General features: G+C 50.5%; 1 protein-coding gene across 2 annotated transcripts in view; it reads left to right on the forward strand.

The window, feature by feature from the left end:
• Positions 1-19,657, forward strand: part of LOC144753967 (N-acetyllactosaminide alpha-1,3-galactosyltransferase-like) — a 115,526-nt gene that overhangs the window by 79,313 nt on the left and 16,556 nt on the right. The window contains exons 2-3 of one of the 2 annotated variants that reach the window (XM_078641489.1): positions 10,287-10,379; positions 19,314-19,451. In XM_078641489.1, the coding sequence (XP_078497615.1) occupies positions 10,287-10,379; positions 19,314-19,451 (231 nt within the window). The remainder of the gene's footprint in view (positions 1-10,286; positions 10,380-19,313; positions 19,452-19,657) is intronic. The other variant, XM_078641490.1, reaches the window with a different exon arrangement.

The following is a 19,657-nucleotide window of genomic DNA, read 5'->3' on the forward strand; positions in this document are numbered from 1 at the left end:
AGGGTAGAGCATAGAGGGTGTTCGGACGGGACACTGGCCTGATGTTTCGGACTCTTGTTTCTGTTTGGCTTTCTCCCTTTCCTTTATCTCTTCCTCCAACTTTCTAGCAGCTAGGTGAGCTGCTTTTCGTAGCTCTTTCTCTAATCTGACTTTGTTTCTCTTTTTCCGTTGTTCTGCTTCTTTGCGCCACATGCCGAGGCTGTCGAGCATAGTGGGCGTTGCCTTATTGTTACGAAGGGCTGTTTCCAGTATGTTTATTTTATTATCATCAAAGGATCCTATCAGTGGCCAGTGACTTTCCTGATCCTTCCTCATATATTTATGCCATAGTTTACTATAAGCTATGGCGACTAGTCCGTATTTAGTGAACATGTCCTTATTAGGGGTGCCTTCCAGTGGAGCTGGATGGTTCATCTCTAATAGGCGGTCCGGGTTGAACCAACTACTATTCAGTGGGGAGAAGATAGGCATGACAGATTACAGAGGGGGACAAAGGTCCGCACTACCTATCTTATCACTACTTGCAAAGACTAGACAGAATATTTCTATTCTACGTTATTTGCAAACAGAGAATACCTCAAAAAGAACCAGCTTCGAACAACCAATGTTCAAACAATCAATCAATCAGTGGGGAGAAAAATAGGCACGACAGATTACAGCGGGGGACAAAGGTCCGCGTTACCTACCCTTCACTATCTGCAAAGGAAGAGAGAATATTTCTATTCTTCCCCGTTTGCAGGCAGAGAATGTCTCAAAAACAATTCAGCTTCGAACAACCAATGTTCGAACAATCAATCAGTCAGTGGGGAGAAAAATAGGCACGACAGATTACAGCGGGGGACAAAAGTCCGCGTTACCTATCCTTCACTATCTGCAAAGGAAGAGAGAATATTTCTATTCTTCCCCGTTTGTAGACAGAGAATATCTCAAAAACAATTCAGAGAGCAATACTAGTATTTTCAGACAGTCAGATAATCGTTTCGCAATTTGCCGTGTTTACACGACCTTATCCGGACCGCAAGGACAGTTTCTCGTCTTCCGCTTCCAGCGCCCGATCGTCCTCTATTCTCCGTAATCGCTGCGGCAGTCGTGATGGTTCCCAGTCAGGACCGTAGATCACTCGAGAGAGGTCTGTTCGGAACCGGTGAAGTTCGGATGATCGGCTGCCAGACGAGGGTCTATCAGGCAGGTGCACTTCCCGATCGTTGCAGTCGTTCACTCTGTCGTCAGGACCTCTCCCACTGGATCCACGTGTCGCTGATGGGCCCCACGTTTGGGTCGCCAATTGTAAAAGGTGAGGCAGATTTCGATCGATAAATACCCAAGTATTGCCCGGCGTTAATCGCTTCTCATACCACTCGAAATTATCAAACAAAGAGGCAGGCGCTGGAGACTAGAAGGCAGGAAACAGAGGTTTATTCCGACGGAGCAGAACACGTCAAATCAGACAACAGGGTATCTTCTCGAGGTGCTCTAACCGCATCTCTGAGGCCTGGCCTCTTATACACAAGTTTATGACTTTATTGCATGAAACACATTCCTGTAAATGTTTTGAAGTACGGAAGACATCCCTGAAATCCCCGCTTCATGCCCGTTCCCACACACATTGACAGTAGAAATCCCCACCCCGGTCTCAGCAGGTGATGACTGTAGCGCAGCTGGGTATTCCGTCGATTCCCGGAATGTGTGCGGCTGATCGGATCTCATGGGGTGGGAGGGGGTTTCGATTAGTCTTAGATCCTTTGAAGAGGGGCAGCTGCCTACTGTATGGGCAATAAACTGCATCCGCAGGGCTAGGTGACGGCCTGGGATCGGGCCGGACAATCGGGCACAGAGGATGGGGGTCCATCAAAGGATGTGTGCATCAAAGGGACGGAGGGAGGTGTTGGCCGGGTACGGGATATGGTTCCGAGGCAGGGTCGCGCTGAAAGAGGTGGTTTATGGCCCGAGCGTGTGAGAGCGGGGGTTGTCAATGCGCGGGGGATGTTTGCGAGGTCGAGAGAGAGAGAGACAGAAAGACGCGCTGGCTATCGGTAGTGGGCAGAGAGGCTATGGCATTCAAAATGGCTGCTGCTTACGCGCACATATGAGCCTGAAAGGGACAAGATGGCGCAGATAGTGTTTAAGTCGCAATCTAGATTTTAACAGTAGCACTTTAAATGAGTAGTGCAAGTTCTACACGAAAACATACTTTATTTTGTTTTTATGGCACAGGGACAGTGAGCTGAAATCCCAGCTTCTGCTCAACATCCTGTTATTCTGGGTGATCTCCCCGTACCATAAAAAACAACAAAACAAAGATGTTTTCATGTAAAACTTCTGCTTCTCAAGTAAAAAGCTGTAATGCCCTCTGGCCAAGTTCGCACAATATAAAACTGAAAAAAACACCAATTACAACGTGCACGTAAGAAGAAACGTGGCCGAAGGACACTGGAACGCTTTTGCATTGAATAAGAAAATGCCACCATTGGTAAATACCTGCCTCGAAGCCACGCCCCCAGGCAGTCCCCTACGAGACCCTCAAGACTCATGCCAAGACATTTGGTGAGTATGGAGTACCAGCACTTTCTTTTTGCATTGAAAGCACTGCTCATGCACGCCGTTACTCCTGGAATAATCTGAATGCATCTGGAATTGTAATAAAGCACCAACAGAACACATGTGAAGGGAGCAGCGTCTCCACAGCAGGAATCACAACACAGCATGTCAAAACGGACATCCACAAGCAACAGACATCCACAAGCATCAGCCATCCACAAGCATCAGACATCCACAAGCATCAGACATCCACAAGCATCAGACATCCTCAAACATCAGACATCCACAAGCATCAGGTATCAGACATCCCCAAGCGTCAGGCATCCACAAGCGTCAGCCATTCCCAAGCGTCAGACATCCACAAACATCAGGCATCAGACATCCACAAACGTCAGGCATCCACAAGCATCAGACATCCAAAGGCATCAGGCATCCTCAAGCGGCAGGCATCCACAAGCGTCAGGCATGCACAAGCGTCAAGCATTCACAAACGTCAGACACCCACAAGTGTCAGACATCCACAAGCGTTAGACATCCACAAGTGTCACACATCCACAAGCAACAGACATCCACAAGCATCAGACATCCACAAGCATCAGACATCCACAAGCATCAGACATCCACAAGCATCAGGCAACAGACATCCACAAGCATCAGACATCCACAAACATCCAGAAGCATCAGACGTCCACAAGCATCAGACATACACAAGCATCAGGCATCCACAAGCATCAGACATCAGACAACCAGGAGCATCAGACAACCAGGAGCATCAGACATCCACAAGCATCAGGCGTCCACAAGCATCAGGCGTCCACAAGCATCAGGCATCCACAAGCATCAGACATCCACAAGCATCAGACATCCACAAGCATCATACATCCACAAGCATCAGACATCCACAAGCATCAGGCATCCTCAAGCATCCACAAGCATCAAACATCCACAAGCAACGGACATCCACAAGCATCAGACATCCACAAGCATCAGACATCCACAAACATCAGACATCCACAAGCATCAGGCATCAGACATCCACAAGCGTCAGGCATCCACAAGCGTCAGGCATCCACAAGCGTCAGGCATCCACAAGCGTCAGACATCCACAAACATCAGGCATCAGACATCCACAAACGTCAGGCATCCACAAGCATCAGACATCCGAAGGCATCAGGCATCCTCAAGCGTCAGGCATCCACAAGCGTCAGGCATGCACAAGCGTCAAGCATTCACAAGCGTCAGACATCCACAAGCGTCAGACATCCACAAGTGTCACACATCCACAAGCAACAGACATCCACAAGCAACAGACATCAACAAGCAACAGACATCCACAAGCAACAGACATCCACAAGCATCAGACATCCACAAGCATCAGACATCCACAAGCATCAGACATCCACAAGCATCAGACATCCACAAGCATCAGGCATCAGAAATCCAGAAGCATCAGACATCCAGAAGCATCAGACATCCACAAACATTCAGAAGCATCAGACGTCCACAAGCATCAGACATACACACGCATCAGGCATCCACAAGCATCAGACATTAGACAACCAGGCGCATCAGACAACCAGTAGCATCAGACATCCACAAGCATCAGGCGTCCACAAGCATCAAGCATCCACAAGCATCAGACATCCACAAGCATCAGACATCCACAAGCAACAGACATCCAAAAGCATCAGCCATCCACAAGAGTCAGGCATCCAAAAGCATCAAGCATCCACAAGCATCAAACATCCACAAGCAACAGACCTCCGCAAGCAGCAGACATCCACAAGCAACAGACATCCAAAAGCAACAGACATCCATAAGCATCAGACATCAACAAGCATCAGACATCCACAAGCATCAGACATCCACAAGCATCAGGCATCCACAAGCATCAGGCATCCACAAGCATCACGCATCAGACATCCACAAGCATCAGGCATCGACAAGCATCACCCATCAGACATCCACAAGCGTCAGGCATCCAAAAAGGGTCTGGCATGCACAAGCATCAGGCATTCACAAGCTTCAGGCATCCACAAGCGTCAGTCATCCACAAGCGTCAGGCACAAGCGTCAGCCATCCACAAGCGTCAGGCATCCACAAGCGTCAGGCATCCACAAGCATCAGACATCCACAAACATCAGGCATCAGACATCCACAAGCGTCAGCCATCCACAAGCATCAGACATAACAGCTCTTCTGCTGGGCCTTCCTTCTCTGTCCATTCTCATCTCTGAGCCCACAGCAGAAGGCGTGCGGTGTGTTTTATTTATTTTACTGTCCATTTCAAACTGACTTTGTTGGTCAAAAAAGGATAAACGTCTAACTCGCCCCGACTGGAATCAGACCCCAGATACTTCTTGTTGCACGCAGAAATATGTGGTGTAGTTAACTTGCTGAGGTGCCTTCACTTCATGGCTGGATAGAAAAAAAACTGTAAGGAGGCAGTCAAAACAATGAGCACACTGGTAGTCTGTCTTCTCAGCACTCACTGTGCCCGCCCGCTCAGAAAGCACAAAACTGTCAGATAAGACGCTTTGCCTGTGTGCAGGAACTAAGATCTGAACTCAGGTTCTGTGCCTTTACAGCCCGAGGGCACATGTCCGCCTCCTTTTGTTTGGTTACAGTGATTAACATCTGCAAATTCATTTATATTAGTAGCATAACACAGGTGCTCGAGGGGACGCATTGAAACGGTAAAATTGCACACAGTAAATTCCTCGAATACGGGATGTTTACTTTCGCCCTCTATCTATCTGTCTATCTATCTATCTATCTATCTATCTATCTATCTATCTATCTATCTATCTATCTATCTATCCATCTATCGCCCTCACTCTATCTATCGCTCTCACTCTCTCTATCTATCGCCCTCACTTTCACTATCTATCACCCTCACTCTATCTATCTTTCCCCCTCACTCTATCGCCCTCACTCTATCGCCCTCACTCTATCTATCTATCGCCCTCACTCTATCAACTATCCACCTATCTCCCTCACTCTATCTTTCTATCTATATATCGCCCATACTCAATCTATCTATCGCCCTCTATCTATCGCCCTCACTCTATCTATCTATCGCACTCACTCTATCTATCTGTCTATCTATCAAACCCCCTCACTCTATCTGTCTATCGCCCTCACTCTATCTATCTATCTATCTATCTATCTGTCTATCTATATATCTATCGCCCTCACTCTATCTATCTATCGCCCTCACTCTATCGTCCTCACTCTATCTATCTATCGCACTCATTCTATCTATATATCGCCCTCCTTCCATCTATCTATCGCACTCACTCTGTCAATCTATCGCATCACCACAGCATCACTCAGCCCCACCACAGCATCACCACTCAGGGGCCCCACAACATCATTATGCGCTACCACAGCATCACTGTACGCCACAGCATCACTCGTCGCCACCACAACATCACTCAGCGCCACCACAGCATCAATCTGTGCAACCATTCAACAACAACTGGTTCAAATACGTCCTCTCAATATTTCAAGCTTTATTACAAATGTCAGAAAAAGATGTTAATATTTCACTTCTGTTCTTGGATTTTCGTCACAGTAAAATACACTGAACATAATCTTTACAAAAGTTATTTACAAAAGTTTAAGCTATTGCCATTATAAATTACAATAACTTTTAAGTATTAATTATTTAAAAAAAATTAAAAGCCATTGTTATTTGTAATATCAATACATCTAAGTCACGTAAATACAACACATATTGCATTACAAATGCTACAGGTGTCACATTTGCAAAAGTTAAAACTATTGGCATTGTAAATGACAAAGCTATTAATTTCGCTATTTTCAAAACCAACACATAAATAAACAAGCATTTACAATGCAATGGTCTCGGCAGCATTAAAGGTAGAGCTATTGGCATTGCACATGATTTATTTTTTTAAATCATAATAAATGGCATTTACAATGCCGATAATTATATCTTTCGCAAATGTGAAACCTATAGCATTTGTAATGCAATATGTGTTGTATATACGTGACTTACATATATGGATGTTACAAATAACAATGGCTTTTATTTTTTTTAATAACTAATACTTAAATAAAAGTGTCAGGCTTGTACTTGTCCTTTAGTGACGTAGGATAATCAATCTACCAATGCCCAATGCAATTGCCAATCATCTTACATGTCTTGTTAGTGCACATAAAAATGAAACACCATGCAGCAGCGCCATGCAGGCAGGGGGCGTATGAAGGGCAGCTTTCAAACAGACCCACACCAAAAGCCAGTATTCGTCAAGTTTTGTGCCTTCCCACAGATGTGCACCATATTACTGTTGTGTTCCGCGCCTCTCCAATGCCTGAAATCATGACAAAGTTTAGCCCTGCATAGTTTCTCTGGCGACCAGTGCCAGCGACGGACAGTCTTCAAAAAGCTATATTTTAGCAAGCTTTACTGAACCCTTTGGCGTAATCTGCTAGTCTGGTTTCCCACCCTCCTTCACTCAGTGTTTCCCCTCCATGTGAACGGTGTGTAGGTTGGGCTGGGGAAAACACAGTGATTAATCAGGGTGGCAGATGACCTCCAGTATATGGACACTATCCAGAATATTATGCAAAAAAAAAACACACACAGCATCTGGTCATTTCTGAGCAAGTTTTAGCGCCTGTTTCCTTCACGCCATCCACTGGGGAGTCTGTATTCTCGTTCAGCAGCATTTTCGTGTCTGGAAAACGACAGGCAGAGCAGAGCGCAGGAGACAGAAATCCGAAAAAAAGCCATTTCACTGGGCGCTTCAGATGTACCGAGGACAGACAGAACTTTCGCTTCACTCTGCCTGGTTTTTGTCAGTTTATCTTTCAAAGCATAAGGACACTGCATACTGTTCTTCTAGGCCCTATCATTTTTTTTATATCTAAATTGATAATTAATTTAAGGAGGACAGGTTTGCAGGATGTGGGAGATTGCACCTCTCCACAGAAGTGCAAATAGTTTCCCTGGTGTCAGTTATTGAATTCTTTGGCTTTGTTCTTCGTATAATAAATTCAATAATTCCTGCTACTCGCCGAAAAGTGCTTCAACACCTCGTCAGGAGTTGTAGGCGCTATATAAATACAGTTACAATATTTTTGTGCCTACAAAACCACTCACAAATGACGCTCTGTGCGTTTTGCGACGGCTGCTTTTTATTATGTTTTCTATTTTGTGTCTGTACACTTGGTTGGGCCTAACCCTTCCTTTACCCCATGTCAGATGATGTTTCTACGGAATCTCTCAAGTTCCCCGGTCCCACCCGAATCAAACATTAAGCGGAACCAAAACAACACATTTTTTAAATAGGAAAACACATATAAAGAACGTTTTTTTTTTTTTTTTTGCAAACTACAAAGGCAAGCATTTGGTAACGACATCCCCTGTCCGAGCGGCCTTCTGTCAAATTATCAGAGGTCGATGTGGCTGCAGAAACTAGATTTAACATATTTGTGCTTTAAATTAATTTGTGCTTTAAGTTAAACCCAGGCTGATGCCTGAGAGACAAAATGCGCGTTTTAAAAGCATAATAAAGGCAATTTATATACACTTACCCGGCATCCAGCAGTCAACGGGTGCAAGGAATTCAGAACACATCCCTGGCAGGTCTGTAAGGCGCGCCCCTACAGACACGTCTGAGTCTCTGCCTGCCTGTGCGCACACATGTGTGCCTGCGTCTTGTTAATTTTTGCCACACAGGGCAGCGGAGACGGTGAATGTGCATCTTTTAGGAGTTGAGCAGGTCTGAATATGTGTAGGTATTCGCCGTCCCTACCAGTAAAGGCTGTAAAAATGTGGCGTATAATACGTGCATAAAAAGGATGCCTGCATTTACATGAGGAGACGGGATTGTGTTCTGCAAGCTGCTTGCTCCCTCAGCTCAGGCTGGCAGATACTTTGCAATTCATAGCGCTGGTAATTTGCCGTTAGGGGCAAAACGTGGAGAGAGAAACAATCAGAGAATTGGGGGGAGGGGGGAGAAATTTGGGCAAGCGCTCGGCTAATAGACTCTGAAAGGAGAAATAAAACAAGCCTATCACGGAGAGCCATCCAATGCTGCTCTGCCGAGTGACGCTGCTGACCAGTGTAAACTTCTGTTACTTACAGGGCACACATAGCTGACGGAAAAGTAAGACTCGCTCACCAATCCGCGAAAGTCTCTGAAAGAGCAGGGCAACAGCCAGTCAGGTCAGGTGTCAAGCAGCTAGTCTGGTATTGGCGGATGTGAACTCATCTCGATTTAATTCTCCCCAGACTCGATTCCACTCCCTCAATATAGTGCCGCCTGTGGCGGACCGCCCCCCTCACCCCCCTAGCTACGCCGATATGGTGGTGAGACCGAGAGAAGGAGGAGGAGGTGCAGGGGAGTGGTGTCCTGGAAAAGGACGTCCAAATCAGGGGAGGGGGATGAGTTGTGGAGGAGGGAAGTGCGGGCCGGGAGAAGGAGGAGGAGCGGAGACCTCCGGGGTCTGAGAGAGGGATCGGAGAGTGTGCGAGCCAATGAAGGCCGAGGTCAGGGGCAGAGAGCAAAGGGCTGCAGCCGCAGAGAGGAGCCCGGAGCGCGGCGAGACCTCCGGACCAACAGGGTGTCGGGGCGGCCCCAAGGACTCCCAGATCAAGCAGCAGCGAGGAGTGCGGGGCTGCCCAGCGAAGCCGGAGGTAGCGGCCACGGACACACACTCTCTGCCAGGAGTCGCTCTGGAGAGCTACGGAGGACGGGGACCCGCAGAGGGGAGACCCGGGCGCGCTGCAGCCGGAGACCCGCGGGAAGCAGAGCAAGACCCGGAGGAGGGACGGTGAGAGGGCGCCGGGCGACCGGGCATGGATGGGTGCGAGCCGCGCCTGGATATAGGGTAAACTGCACCGCAAGGGGCATGCGCGTCACACTTCAAAGGCATCACGGTGTGGATGTGTGTACATGTGTCTCTGTATGTGTGCGTGTATGTGTGCTCGTGTGTGTGTCTGTGTGCGACGGCGGGGGGAGGGGGAGTGTCTCTGTCTGCGTGCGTGTATGTGCGCTCGTGTGTGTGTGGCCGCATGCGTGCAGGGGGAGGTGTGCCTGGGTATGTTTGTGCTTCCCAGGAAACAGCCTGGCCGAGCGCGGCGCGTGCCAGTCGGCGCGTGCCACTTTCAAATCGCCTCCAAGGCGATGCGCGCGGCCAGGATTGTCTCCTGGGAAGCACACACGCCGACAAAAGAGCCTCGGCGGAGACGCGCTTCGCGCGTTGAGCCGAGCCCTAAAAATGTGTAATTTACAATACGAGTAGCTCAAACTTTCCTAATACGAGACCTATTGCATTGCAAATGCTTGTTGAAACTCAGGAGCAGCAACATTGTCGTGATGTCACCAGGGCTTTAAGTAGAAGTTTTTTCAATATTATATTCAAGCCATAGTTGCTGCTTATTTATCTTATGCAACTAGCAACCATTGGCAAAGCCAATAGTCCTGACTTGTAGGTATGATGTCACAACACATCATGTCAAAACAACTCAACAATTACATCGCTTTCTCAAGCAAAGTGTCAACACTGTTTATATTCAACTTGTCGCCTTGCCGGGTTTGACAGTTTTTTCTAAAACACTTCTCTCATATACTTACTTCTGTTGCAGGTAATTCGGTTGAAAATGTTGACTTACCAATCAAAAGAGTTCTTAACATTATTTAAGATTGTATCATACAAGTTCCCGACTTCATGTAAGAAAATGATATATTATTTACCTCACAATTTTATAACAGGATGAAGGGGCAGACTTCTACTCATCAGCTGGAGAAGAAACAGGAGCAAATACAAGCTTCGGCCCCATTCACCCACAGAGGGACTGAAAAAATGTACGTAGAAAGTGTGTCTCGTCGTCTGTGTTTTTCACCCCAGAACACTGTACAATAATAAGGTCATGTGTTTTATGGGCCCCTATGTATTTATGTGCTTGATAAAGCATGCGACTCCACGCTCACTTAAGAGTGCTGGGACATCCCCCTAAAGATTTGAGGCAACATTTTACGGGTATATAAAATACTGCGCGCAACCAGGGCTTTCAGTGGGCCGGGTCTCACCGGTGCTGAGCACCGGCGGTTTTTTAAAGGGGGCCTCGAAACGGGTCTCTACCAGGCTCTGTTTTGTGCCCTGGCACAGGCGGTCCTTTTTTTCCCCCAGACTGCAGAGACAGCAGGCACACCGATGTACAAGTGGTGGTGTTTGTAGTGTTGGGCGCTAGGCCCGCATTATGGTGAACAAGGAGACGCAGACACAGGGTACTCAACTGGCCACGAGCACGTGCACCCGGGCCCTTTTATTTGCGGGGTCACGTGACTCTTGACACCCGTGATGGATGGGTGAGGGGTGTGTAGTGTGCCCAGCCCTCGAGGGAGTGGCTGGCAAAACAGGAAGCTGGGAAATGCTAGAACGTGTCATGCAGGACACTACATTCCTCCCCAACTTTATTGAGGAACAAACAAAAATGCTAGTCCAAACCTGTGGGGATAAAAGAAAAGTAAACTAGTTACCACAGGGTCCATCAGTCTCTAGTCAGGTGGCAGGACGACAGCAGACCTGGATTGGTGGCTTGGCTTGCGGAAGAACCTTCTCGGCGGGCACCCGTAGTTTAACCTGAGGGCCTCAGGACACGACTGCTGGCTGGGAGATGTCCTCGGCATGCCGACAGCTCGTTGATGGTGAGGTGTCTTGCTGCTTTGCCTGTTGTCCACTTTCCTGACATCCGTGATGGTCCGTGGTGGATTCGAACAGTTCATGGTGGCGGGCTGCGTCATAAAGCTGGATGGAGTCCTACAGGAGAGTCCACAGAGGTGTGGCTGGGCCGACTATCCTTGTGGGGCGGCTAGGCCGTGACCGGGAACCCGTCGGTGGAGCAGAGTCTCTATTCACTCTCCCACCTGGGGAGGCCCGTTGTCGGGGTTGCTGCGGGACTGTAGGAGGGCTGCGCTGAATGCTACTTGTGTGCCATCTGGTGGCAGCTGCAGGGCCGCTGAGGAGCCGTTACGTGGTCACACGCCCAACTCCCACGGGTGGGTGTTTCAGTTAAGACTTGCCTTCGCTGCCGTGGCTTCGGTGTAGGCTAGGTCCACATGTGGTCTCTGGTTTCTTTTTTGTCTGCCGGTGTGGCAACAATGCCGGACTCCAGTCCGCCAATCTTCTAGGAGTGGTGATGTTTGACGCAGGGGATGATGACTGGCGGTGGCCAGCCATGTGATGACTTGGGACGACCGGTGGTGGTGATTTGCTGGGAGTGTTGGATGTCCAGGTGGACTTGGCAGCCGTGTGCCTCCGCCTTGCTGAGTTGGAGTGTCTGTGGCGGCTTGACACGTAGAGTGAGGGGATCCTCCCTTGCCTGGCTTGGGGCCACTGCCGTCTCCATCTTGAGGCGGTGGGAGGACGGACGCTCTGGGCTGATCTCCACCCTTGATCCCTGAGGACAGGAGCATGGATGCTGGTCGACTCAGACTGCCGACGCTCGGGGACGGACGGTCGCCAGGGAAAACGTTGGGATGAGACGTGGACTGCGCTTGCTGCGGCTTATGTTTGGTCTATCCGTGGCGCTGCATCCAGGGACGTCTGTCCGCCTTGGTGGCTGTCTGGTGTGTTTCTTTGCTGGCTGTGAGTCCTCGGTCTTCTCCCTTTTGTGGCCTTGTTCAGCCCACCTGTGCTGGTCCGGTCTTCGGGGTGACAGAGCTGTCACTCTTCTTCATCTCTTCGAGGGCGTTGCATTTTAGACCTCGAGGCGGTGCTGTTGTGGCACCGGCTTCTGTCTTTGCTCTGGCGTGCTTGTCGGGATTAGTCACTTGGTGACGTGTTTCCTGCTTGCTGGGCGACGTGACGTCCGGTCTTGTGTCGCTGTTTGCTGGAGCACATGGTGCTGTGGTGGCCTGCCACGTGGGGTGTGCGACTCCTTTCTTGCCTGTCGTGGGTCACTGCTGACTCCATCTGGGGGCAGTGGGAGGGAGGACACTGTTGGTGGTCTTCGGCTCGCTGTAGGGTTTCGCTGTGGCTGTGGAGATGTGTGTGCTCTCCAACCTGCGGGCAGCAGTGCTTCTGTGCGGAGAGGTTTCCTGGGTGCTGACTGTGCAGTCAGGTTCACAGGCGCGACCTCCTGCGCGCTTCTGGCTTGGCGTGGCACCGGGGTGCCGGTGGTGTGGTTGGCGGTTTGCCTGTTCACCGGCAGGGGCGAGTGATGTTGACCTGATCACTGGTGGTGGTCTTGGGCGGCCACGTGTGGTGCGCGTTCTGCACTAACCTTTCTTGCCCTCTTCCTGGGGGGGGGGGGGCGCCTCCCTTGGGACATCGCAGTCTGAGCTGGTTGTCCAATCCTGCTAGTGGGGCTGTCTGCGCGCATCTCTGAGTTTTCTGTGGCTCCTTGCGGGGTTTGTCAAACTCTCCCTGGGCCTTGCAGAGGTGGCAGGCGGTGCTTTTGCTAAGTGATGTTGGTGCGATTGGGGCATCTTGGTGCTCTTGGGCGTGGTGGCTGCCAGTAGACTTTGCTGTCTTCGAAGGCGTCCTGGCCGTTCTCACTTGCAGGGCGCAGAGGGCCACTCTGTGAGCGTCTTCTCTGAGGGCACGTTTTGCTGTGCCTGGCGCAAACTGTCTCGGCCGCTGGGCATGGGCCGGTTGGTTGACCAGGTGCGGTGCCTCCGTAGGTGTGGCACCGTCGATGTGGCAAGGTCGATGCCTGGCAGTGTAAGGCTGGCTTGATGCAGTTGCAGGAGGGCTTGATGCACCCCACTGGCATTAGGTGGCAGTGCTGTGATCGCAGGTCCAGGCAGTCTCTTCTTGAGAACTGCAGGCTTTTACTGTCTGAAACTTGATGGTTTCCACCGTCCTGATCTTCTGTGCAGTGTGGAGCAGGTGGACCAGATCGTTTCCTTCACAGTAATGCTGTGCTTTGTCCAAGATGGCCGCCGGGTGGTCAACTTTTCGGGTTCCGGACTGGGGCAGCTTCAGACAGCACTCTTGCTGAGCAGGGATGCTGGTGTTGCAGGTGACCACCAGGTGGCATGGTGCTTTGCCTGTGCTCTGCAGGTAGGCGACTGCTGCGCGGTGCTGTGCCTGAGTCTGCTCTTCGCTCCTGGGCGTGAACATGCGGTCTTCCTGCTGCTCTTGGGCGCCCTTGCCGCGCATACCCTTAAGTGTCCTGTGGGGGGGTTGCTTCACGTTTCTGGCGGGTTCGTGCACTGTCCCTCGTTGTCCCTAAGGGGTGTATGGCGACTTTGGCGCCCTCCGGGCGTGTTTCTTGTGTTCTTGGCGTGGTAGCGTGCACAGGCCGTGCCACTGTGGGCCGTTGGTCACGCTGTTCTGACTGGGCTTGGTTGGGGCTTGCCTGGGTCGCGCTGTCCTGTGTTCTGACGCTTTTGCGGACACCAGGCGAGCAATCAGGTTTCTATTGTAACACTGTCTCTGGGAGGGTGTTCTCTCAGGATTTTCAGTCTTCGGGGCACACAACTTATCTGCGCCGTGGTGGGCTGACAATGCTATGGTGCGCGCTGGCATACATGGCTTGGAGCGCTACACCCTGGACGACAGTTGCGGGAAGGTCTGTTCACACATGTTCATTTTGCGTGTGTTTGCTTTCCTAAGTGCGTTGCCTCTCTTTGGCTGCTAGGTGGCGCTGCCAGACTTCTGTTCACTAGCCCCAGCGGTAGTCTTTCCTGAGACTGCGGGCTGTGAGGGGGGTGGCTGGCTTCACTGCTGCAAATGTCCCAGGGGTCAACTGGTGGCACTTCAGGCTATTTATGATGTACCAGGCTGCCTGTCCATTGGAGAACTTTAGCACGTAGGGGCTGCTTCATATTGGACATTTAAAGAGTGCGGTTCCATGGGCTACTGGTGCTTCTCTGAACCAGACGGGAGCACCATCAGGTGGGACCCCTGGTGCTGGTCACTCTGTCTCGTTTGATGTACGTGCAGTGCTCAGCCGGCAGACGGGCAGCTTGCCTTCAATGCTTGCGCAGTGAGCTCGTGGGTGCGATCTATACTGGGGGCCGCTAGGTGGTGCTAGTGTCCTTGTAGTGGCCGTTCTTGTGGCGATGTCAGCCTCACTGTGTGTTTCAGCTGCCGGTGCCGGGAGGGGGAGCTCAAACAATGTTCGTATACGGCGGGGTTTGGTCCTCGGCAGGAGCTACCTATGCCGGCTACGGTGAGCAAACCTCTTTAGTACGTTTCCTTTGATTTGTACCTTTCAATTTGTACACTCTAAACTGGCTGCTTTCTTTCTGCTGCGGGCCGGCACACGAGGCGCAGGGTGTGCTCCTGGTCACCTCGTTCTGGCGGTGAAGACTCCGGGGCTCTGCACATGCCCTGCGGGCTTTCGGGAGGCGCCTTCCTCGCAGGGGGGGGGATTGCGCTAACGTTTTTGCGGCAGATGTCACCCCTTCCGCTCACCTCCGGCTGGTGCTGCTCTCCCCGGGGCACCTCTACGCAGGAAGCGGCTTACGGCGGGTACATGAGGTGCGGGGTCCCGGTCACCTCCGGTCGCGATGCGGGCTCCGTCTTCCTCCACGTGGTGGGGGTCACTTGCGGTCGATCCGGGTGGGCTCCGGTCGACCAGCGCTGCTATCTGGGGCGCTCTCTCAGCAGGGGGCTCACTGTGGGCACGAGAGGTGCGGGGTAGGCTCTCGGTCACCTCATGTCTCGAAACAGTCCCCGGGCTTGACATATGCCCCATGGACCTCTCGTCGGCAGGCGTCGTTTCCAGGGGGTGTCCGCTAGGCGGGTAGCTCTCTCTCCCTTTTCCTCCACCAATGAGACAGTGGCTGCACACGCGGGACAAGACCCGCCTCGTCGCCAATGTAGTGTTGGGCGCTAGGCCCGCATTATGGTGAACAAGGAGACGCAGACACAGGGTGACAGGGTACTCAACTGGCCACGAGCACGTGCACCCGGGCCCTTTTATTAGCGGGGTCACGTGACTCGTGACACCCGTGATGGATGGGTGAGGGGGGTGTAGTGTGCCCAGCCCTCGAGGGAGTGGCTGGCAAAACAGGAAGCTGAGAAATGCTAGAACGTGTCATGCAGGACACTACAGTGTTGTAGAGGAAGGGATCCTTTAATGAGAGTCGTTTTCTCTCTGGGTTTCCCTTCTCTTTTTAAAACTCAGGAGCTGCAACATTATCGTGATGTCACCAGGGCTTTAAGATGAAGTTTTTTCAATATTATATTCAAGCCATAGTTGCTGCTTATTTATCTAATGCAACTAGCAACCATTGACAAAGCCAATAGTCCTGACTTGTAGGCATGATGTGACTTGTTGTATCATATATCTGGACGCAATGACAGGAACAGCAAAATGCAAGTCGGGCAGCACACTGTGCTAAACACAGATTTTTAGCTTATGTGTTTTTAAGCCACGCTCTTCATTACATTGACCACGCCCCTTTGAGAGACCCCCAGTTTTTTCATCCCACTTAAAGCCCTGCGTGCAACTATTTGAAATGTAACCCCCGTACGCCTCTCTTCCTGCCTTTCAGTCATAGGCTACTGTGACACCAGTTTAAGGGGCCACCTTCACCACAGTGATCAAGCTTTTGCACTCTGGTTCATGGCCTTACTGGTTCTCCAGAGCGAGATGGCCTCTCAAACCTGGTGTCACATCTTGTGTGAAGGGTGAATTTTGCCCAGTACAGTTATTTCAGCTAAACTGATTGAAACTCTTACAATTGGCAGTCCCCAGCTCGGGCTTTTCCTTTGAATGAACCACCTAAAATGTTTCAGATGTGTACTACAACTTGATAGCACATCTGTTTGAAAACAGAAAGGTGAAACATGCACATTCCAAAGCGACCGAAACGCGTGGATAATGTCCTTGAGTGCTGAATTTGGGTGGAGGGGGATGTGGCGCACAACGTGAATCAATTAATGAGGGGTTTGTAAAGCGCGCTACTCACCCATGAGGATCTTAAGGCGCTAGGGGGGAGGGTGGGGGAGGGGAGCGGCTCCGGATCAGTCAAAGAGCCAGGTCTTGAGGTCCTTCCTGAAGGTGTGCAGGGTCGGGGAGCGTCTGATGTTCACAGGGAGCTCGTTCCAAGTCTTGGCTGCGATGTAGGAGAAGGCTCTCCCGCCGGTTTCTGTGGTTGCCGGGGACCTCTGCCAGGGCAAGGTCGGCGGAGCGGAGGTTCCTCTTGGGTATGTGGAAGGATACTCTCTCGTTGAGGTATTTGTGTCTGATGTTGAGGGATTTGTAGGCATGGGTGAGGAGTTTGAAGGTGACCCTCTTCTCGACGTGTATTGCAGTGACAGTGTCACAGTATTCAAATGCGGTCCCTCCCCCACCCGCAAAGTGTGAAAACCAGTAGAGGGGCCTTTAGTGCTCTAGCTTAGAGGAAACTGAGAAGTAAGTAAAAAACACATTCCCGAGACAGCCATATGCATCCTGAAATTGGGGGCGTCGATGTGGTGTGACTGGAACAAGCCCTCTGCCACATGCTGTGACCCTGCTCACGTGCCATGCGAAACGCGTTGCACCCTCCAGCCAGGGTCTCCCCCCTCAGAGGGGGGAGGTTACTGTCAGCATAGGAAACACACATTTCTCCCTTTTACTTGTGAGACCCCTCTGCACCATGACCCAGCACCCTCCCTAAAAGCAAAAGGGCCTTAACCTTTGCACAGTTTTCTACCATTTAAATGTATACATTTCAAAAAGAACATTTTGCACCAGAAACACTGCGCAGCAAGAAGCCGGTGCTTAAGATCACAGGCTGCGTCCTGGGAATGAATGGGACAGCGATGACTGAGTTACATAAACGTACATTATTAACACCATGACGTTGCATTTTATATGGCGCTTGCAACATCACCCTGGCCAATATAATGCAGCACCTCTTAAAAGAAGGCAAAGCTAGCTATAAAACATTAAATATTAATACATCGGCATTTGTTAACTGTATACATTTCTTGAGACCAGCCTTTACCTGAAAAAAGGAGTCTCTTTAACGAACAATACCCCAACAAGACAAGCAGCATATAACTAAAAGGGCCACGCAAGAAGCCGCTGAGCAGTGCAAAGCCACTCTGCACACGGGACCCCACTTTGCACCCAGAGCCTGGCACTCCAGGGAATCCAGTTTCCCAAGTCCCTTGGCGTGGATCGGATAGACAGTAGAAAAATGTCTTTATCTACAAAAATGTAGGAGATTACCTCCGGCAAATGTGCAAAAGGAGCAGCTTGGAGAATGGAGCGATCTAAAGGCACATCTCAAGCAGGAGCACGTCCCCAAACTGGAGGGATGAACCAAGCTGTTAGCAGCGCATTAACCAAGAGCTGCCGCTTCGCCCATTCCACCTCGCAGCAGTAGGAGGAATGCACACAAACAACCATGCCCCTCCCCCCATACAATAGGTTTGTTAATAAAACAAAATCCGATTGCACTAAACACAACGGGCATAAAGTAAAGCGGCTGCAGTTTAAGTCGTGGCGCTCAGAAAACAGGCAAAAGAGTACTCCTGGAAAACAGATTAAGATTTCGAGTGGAAGGTAGCTGTAGTTGGTCTGTGCTGTGCTATGAAAAACGGATGTGAGGTTTCGCTGCTCGAACCAATTAGGAAGCAGCATAGAAGAGGGACAATGCATTTAAGCAATGAAAATTCAGCAGGCGCGACATAAGTCCTTTAGACTACAAGAGGTCTTCAAGACTAGGCTCGACCTAAAAAAAGGCACAGAAAGGCACAGAGGGAAAAAAGGCAACAGGAAAAGGCACAATAACAAGGCACACACAGACAAGAAAAAGCTACAGAAGGCTGGCAGAGCGAACCAGCAGAAGAGAAAGGCTCTCCCACTGGACCACCAGGGATGAGGTGCAGGCAGCAGCCTGCAGGTGGAGGAGGGCCTCGAACACTTTACCTAGAAGGCAGGAGGTGCTGGGGGGAGCGGCGCAATGGTGGAGCTGAGCGAGGGCAGAACAGTTTCCCTGACCAGGAGGTCAGAAGTCTTGCTCACCCTGTCGCGCAGCGGCAGCCATTAAGTAGAGGTCGGGAGCAGGGAGAGCAGGTGGGAGGCGGGAAGACACAGGGGGTGGGGGGTAGGGGCCATGAGGGCAGCAGGGAAGGGAGTAAAGTGGAAAACCGGGCAGTGAAAAAGGAGGCAGAGAAAGGGAAAATAGACACAAGAAATGCACAAGGGAGAAAAAAGAGAAAACAAGGCTCAATAAAGGCACAAAGAGAAAAAAAAAGGTACAGAGGGTAAAGAGGCAACAGAAAAGGCACAAAAACGAGGCACACACAGACAGCAAAGGCTGGAGAAGGCTGGCAGAGTGGACTAGCAGAAGAGCAAGGCTCTGCCACTGGACCACCAGGGATGAGGCGTATTGGAAGTTCTGAGGGGCTTGGGCGAGATATAGAGGGACTGAACTAGTACACTGCAAGCAGAGTCCCTCGTCCCTACACAGTGACATGCAACTGTCTGAGCCTCAGGTGTCTGCAGGAAGGACACGCCTCTGGGAGGGGTTGCAGGATGTGGTGGTTTGATGTGAGATTTGGCATCTGGAAAGGTGGGATATTCATACGTTTTACTGTGACGGTGTTGACCGCAGGTTTAGACTGCACTTTATGAAAGTCAATAAAAAGTGTATTTAAAAAAATCTCTTGAGCAACAAGTTTGTTCTTTTAATCTCCTGACCTGTTTGTAAGATCGTTACAGGTTTGTGATCTCACAATTTAACATCACTACAGACTCCAAGCTTCATACTGTGATATCTCTACAGTCATTTAACATCATTCTGACTCTTGCTTTTCTCATTCTTTCTCACTTGCTTCCTTGGCAGCTGCTTCCCAAATGAGCCTAATGTGTCTTCCTGGGGCGCCCCCATTGTGTGGCATGGGAACTTTAACCAGGCGCAAGAAGATGAGTTCTATCGGGCACGTGGGACAGTCATCGGATTGTCTGTCTTTGCAGTGGGCAAGTAAGTGTTGCTGTACAGCTAGTTTTAAACACCTCTTCAGGTGCACAGGTGAGTGTTTGGGGCCAGGACAGTAAACAGACCCTAAGGGTCAAGTGCAAATGTATGCATTTGGGTCAGTTGCACATGTATTTGGTGAGGACTGGTGAACTGCCGTGCCAGATGCATGGGTAGGTGGTTTGGCCAGAACTGAAGGTAGGTGGGTGGGA

This window comes from Lissotriton helveticus, chromosome 5_1 (genome assembly GCF_964261635.1).
Source record: "Lissotriton helveticus chromosome 5_1, aLisHel1.1, whole genome shotgun sequence".
NCBI classification, from domain to species: domain Eukaryota; kingdom Metazoa; phylum Chordata; class Amphibia; order Caudata; family Salamandridae; genus Lissotriton; species Lissotriton helveticus.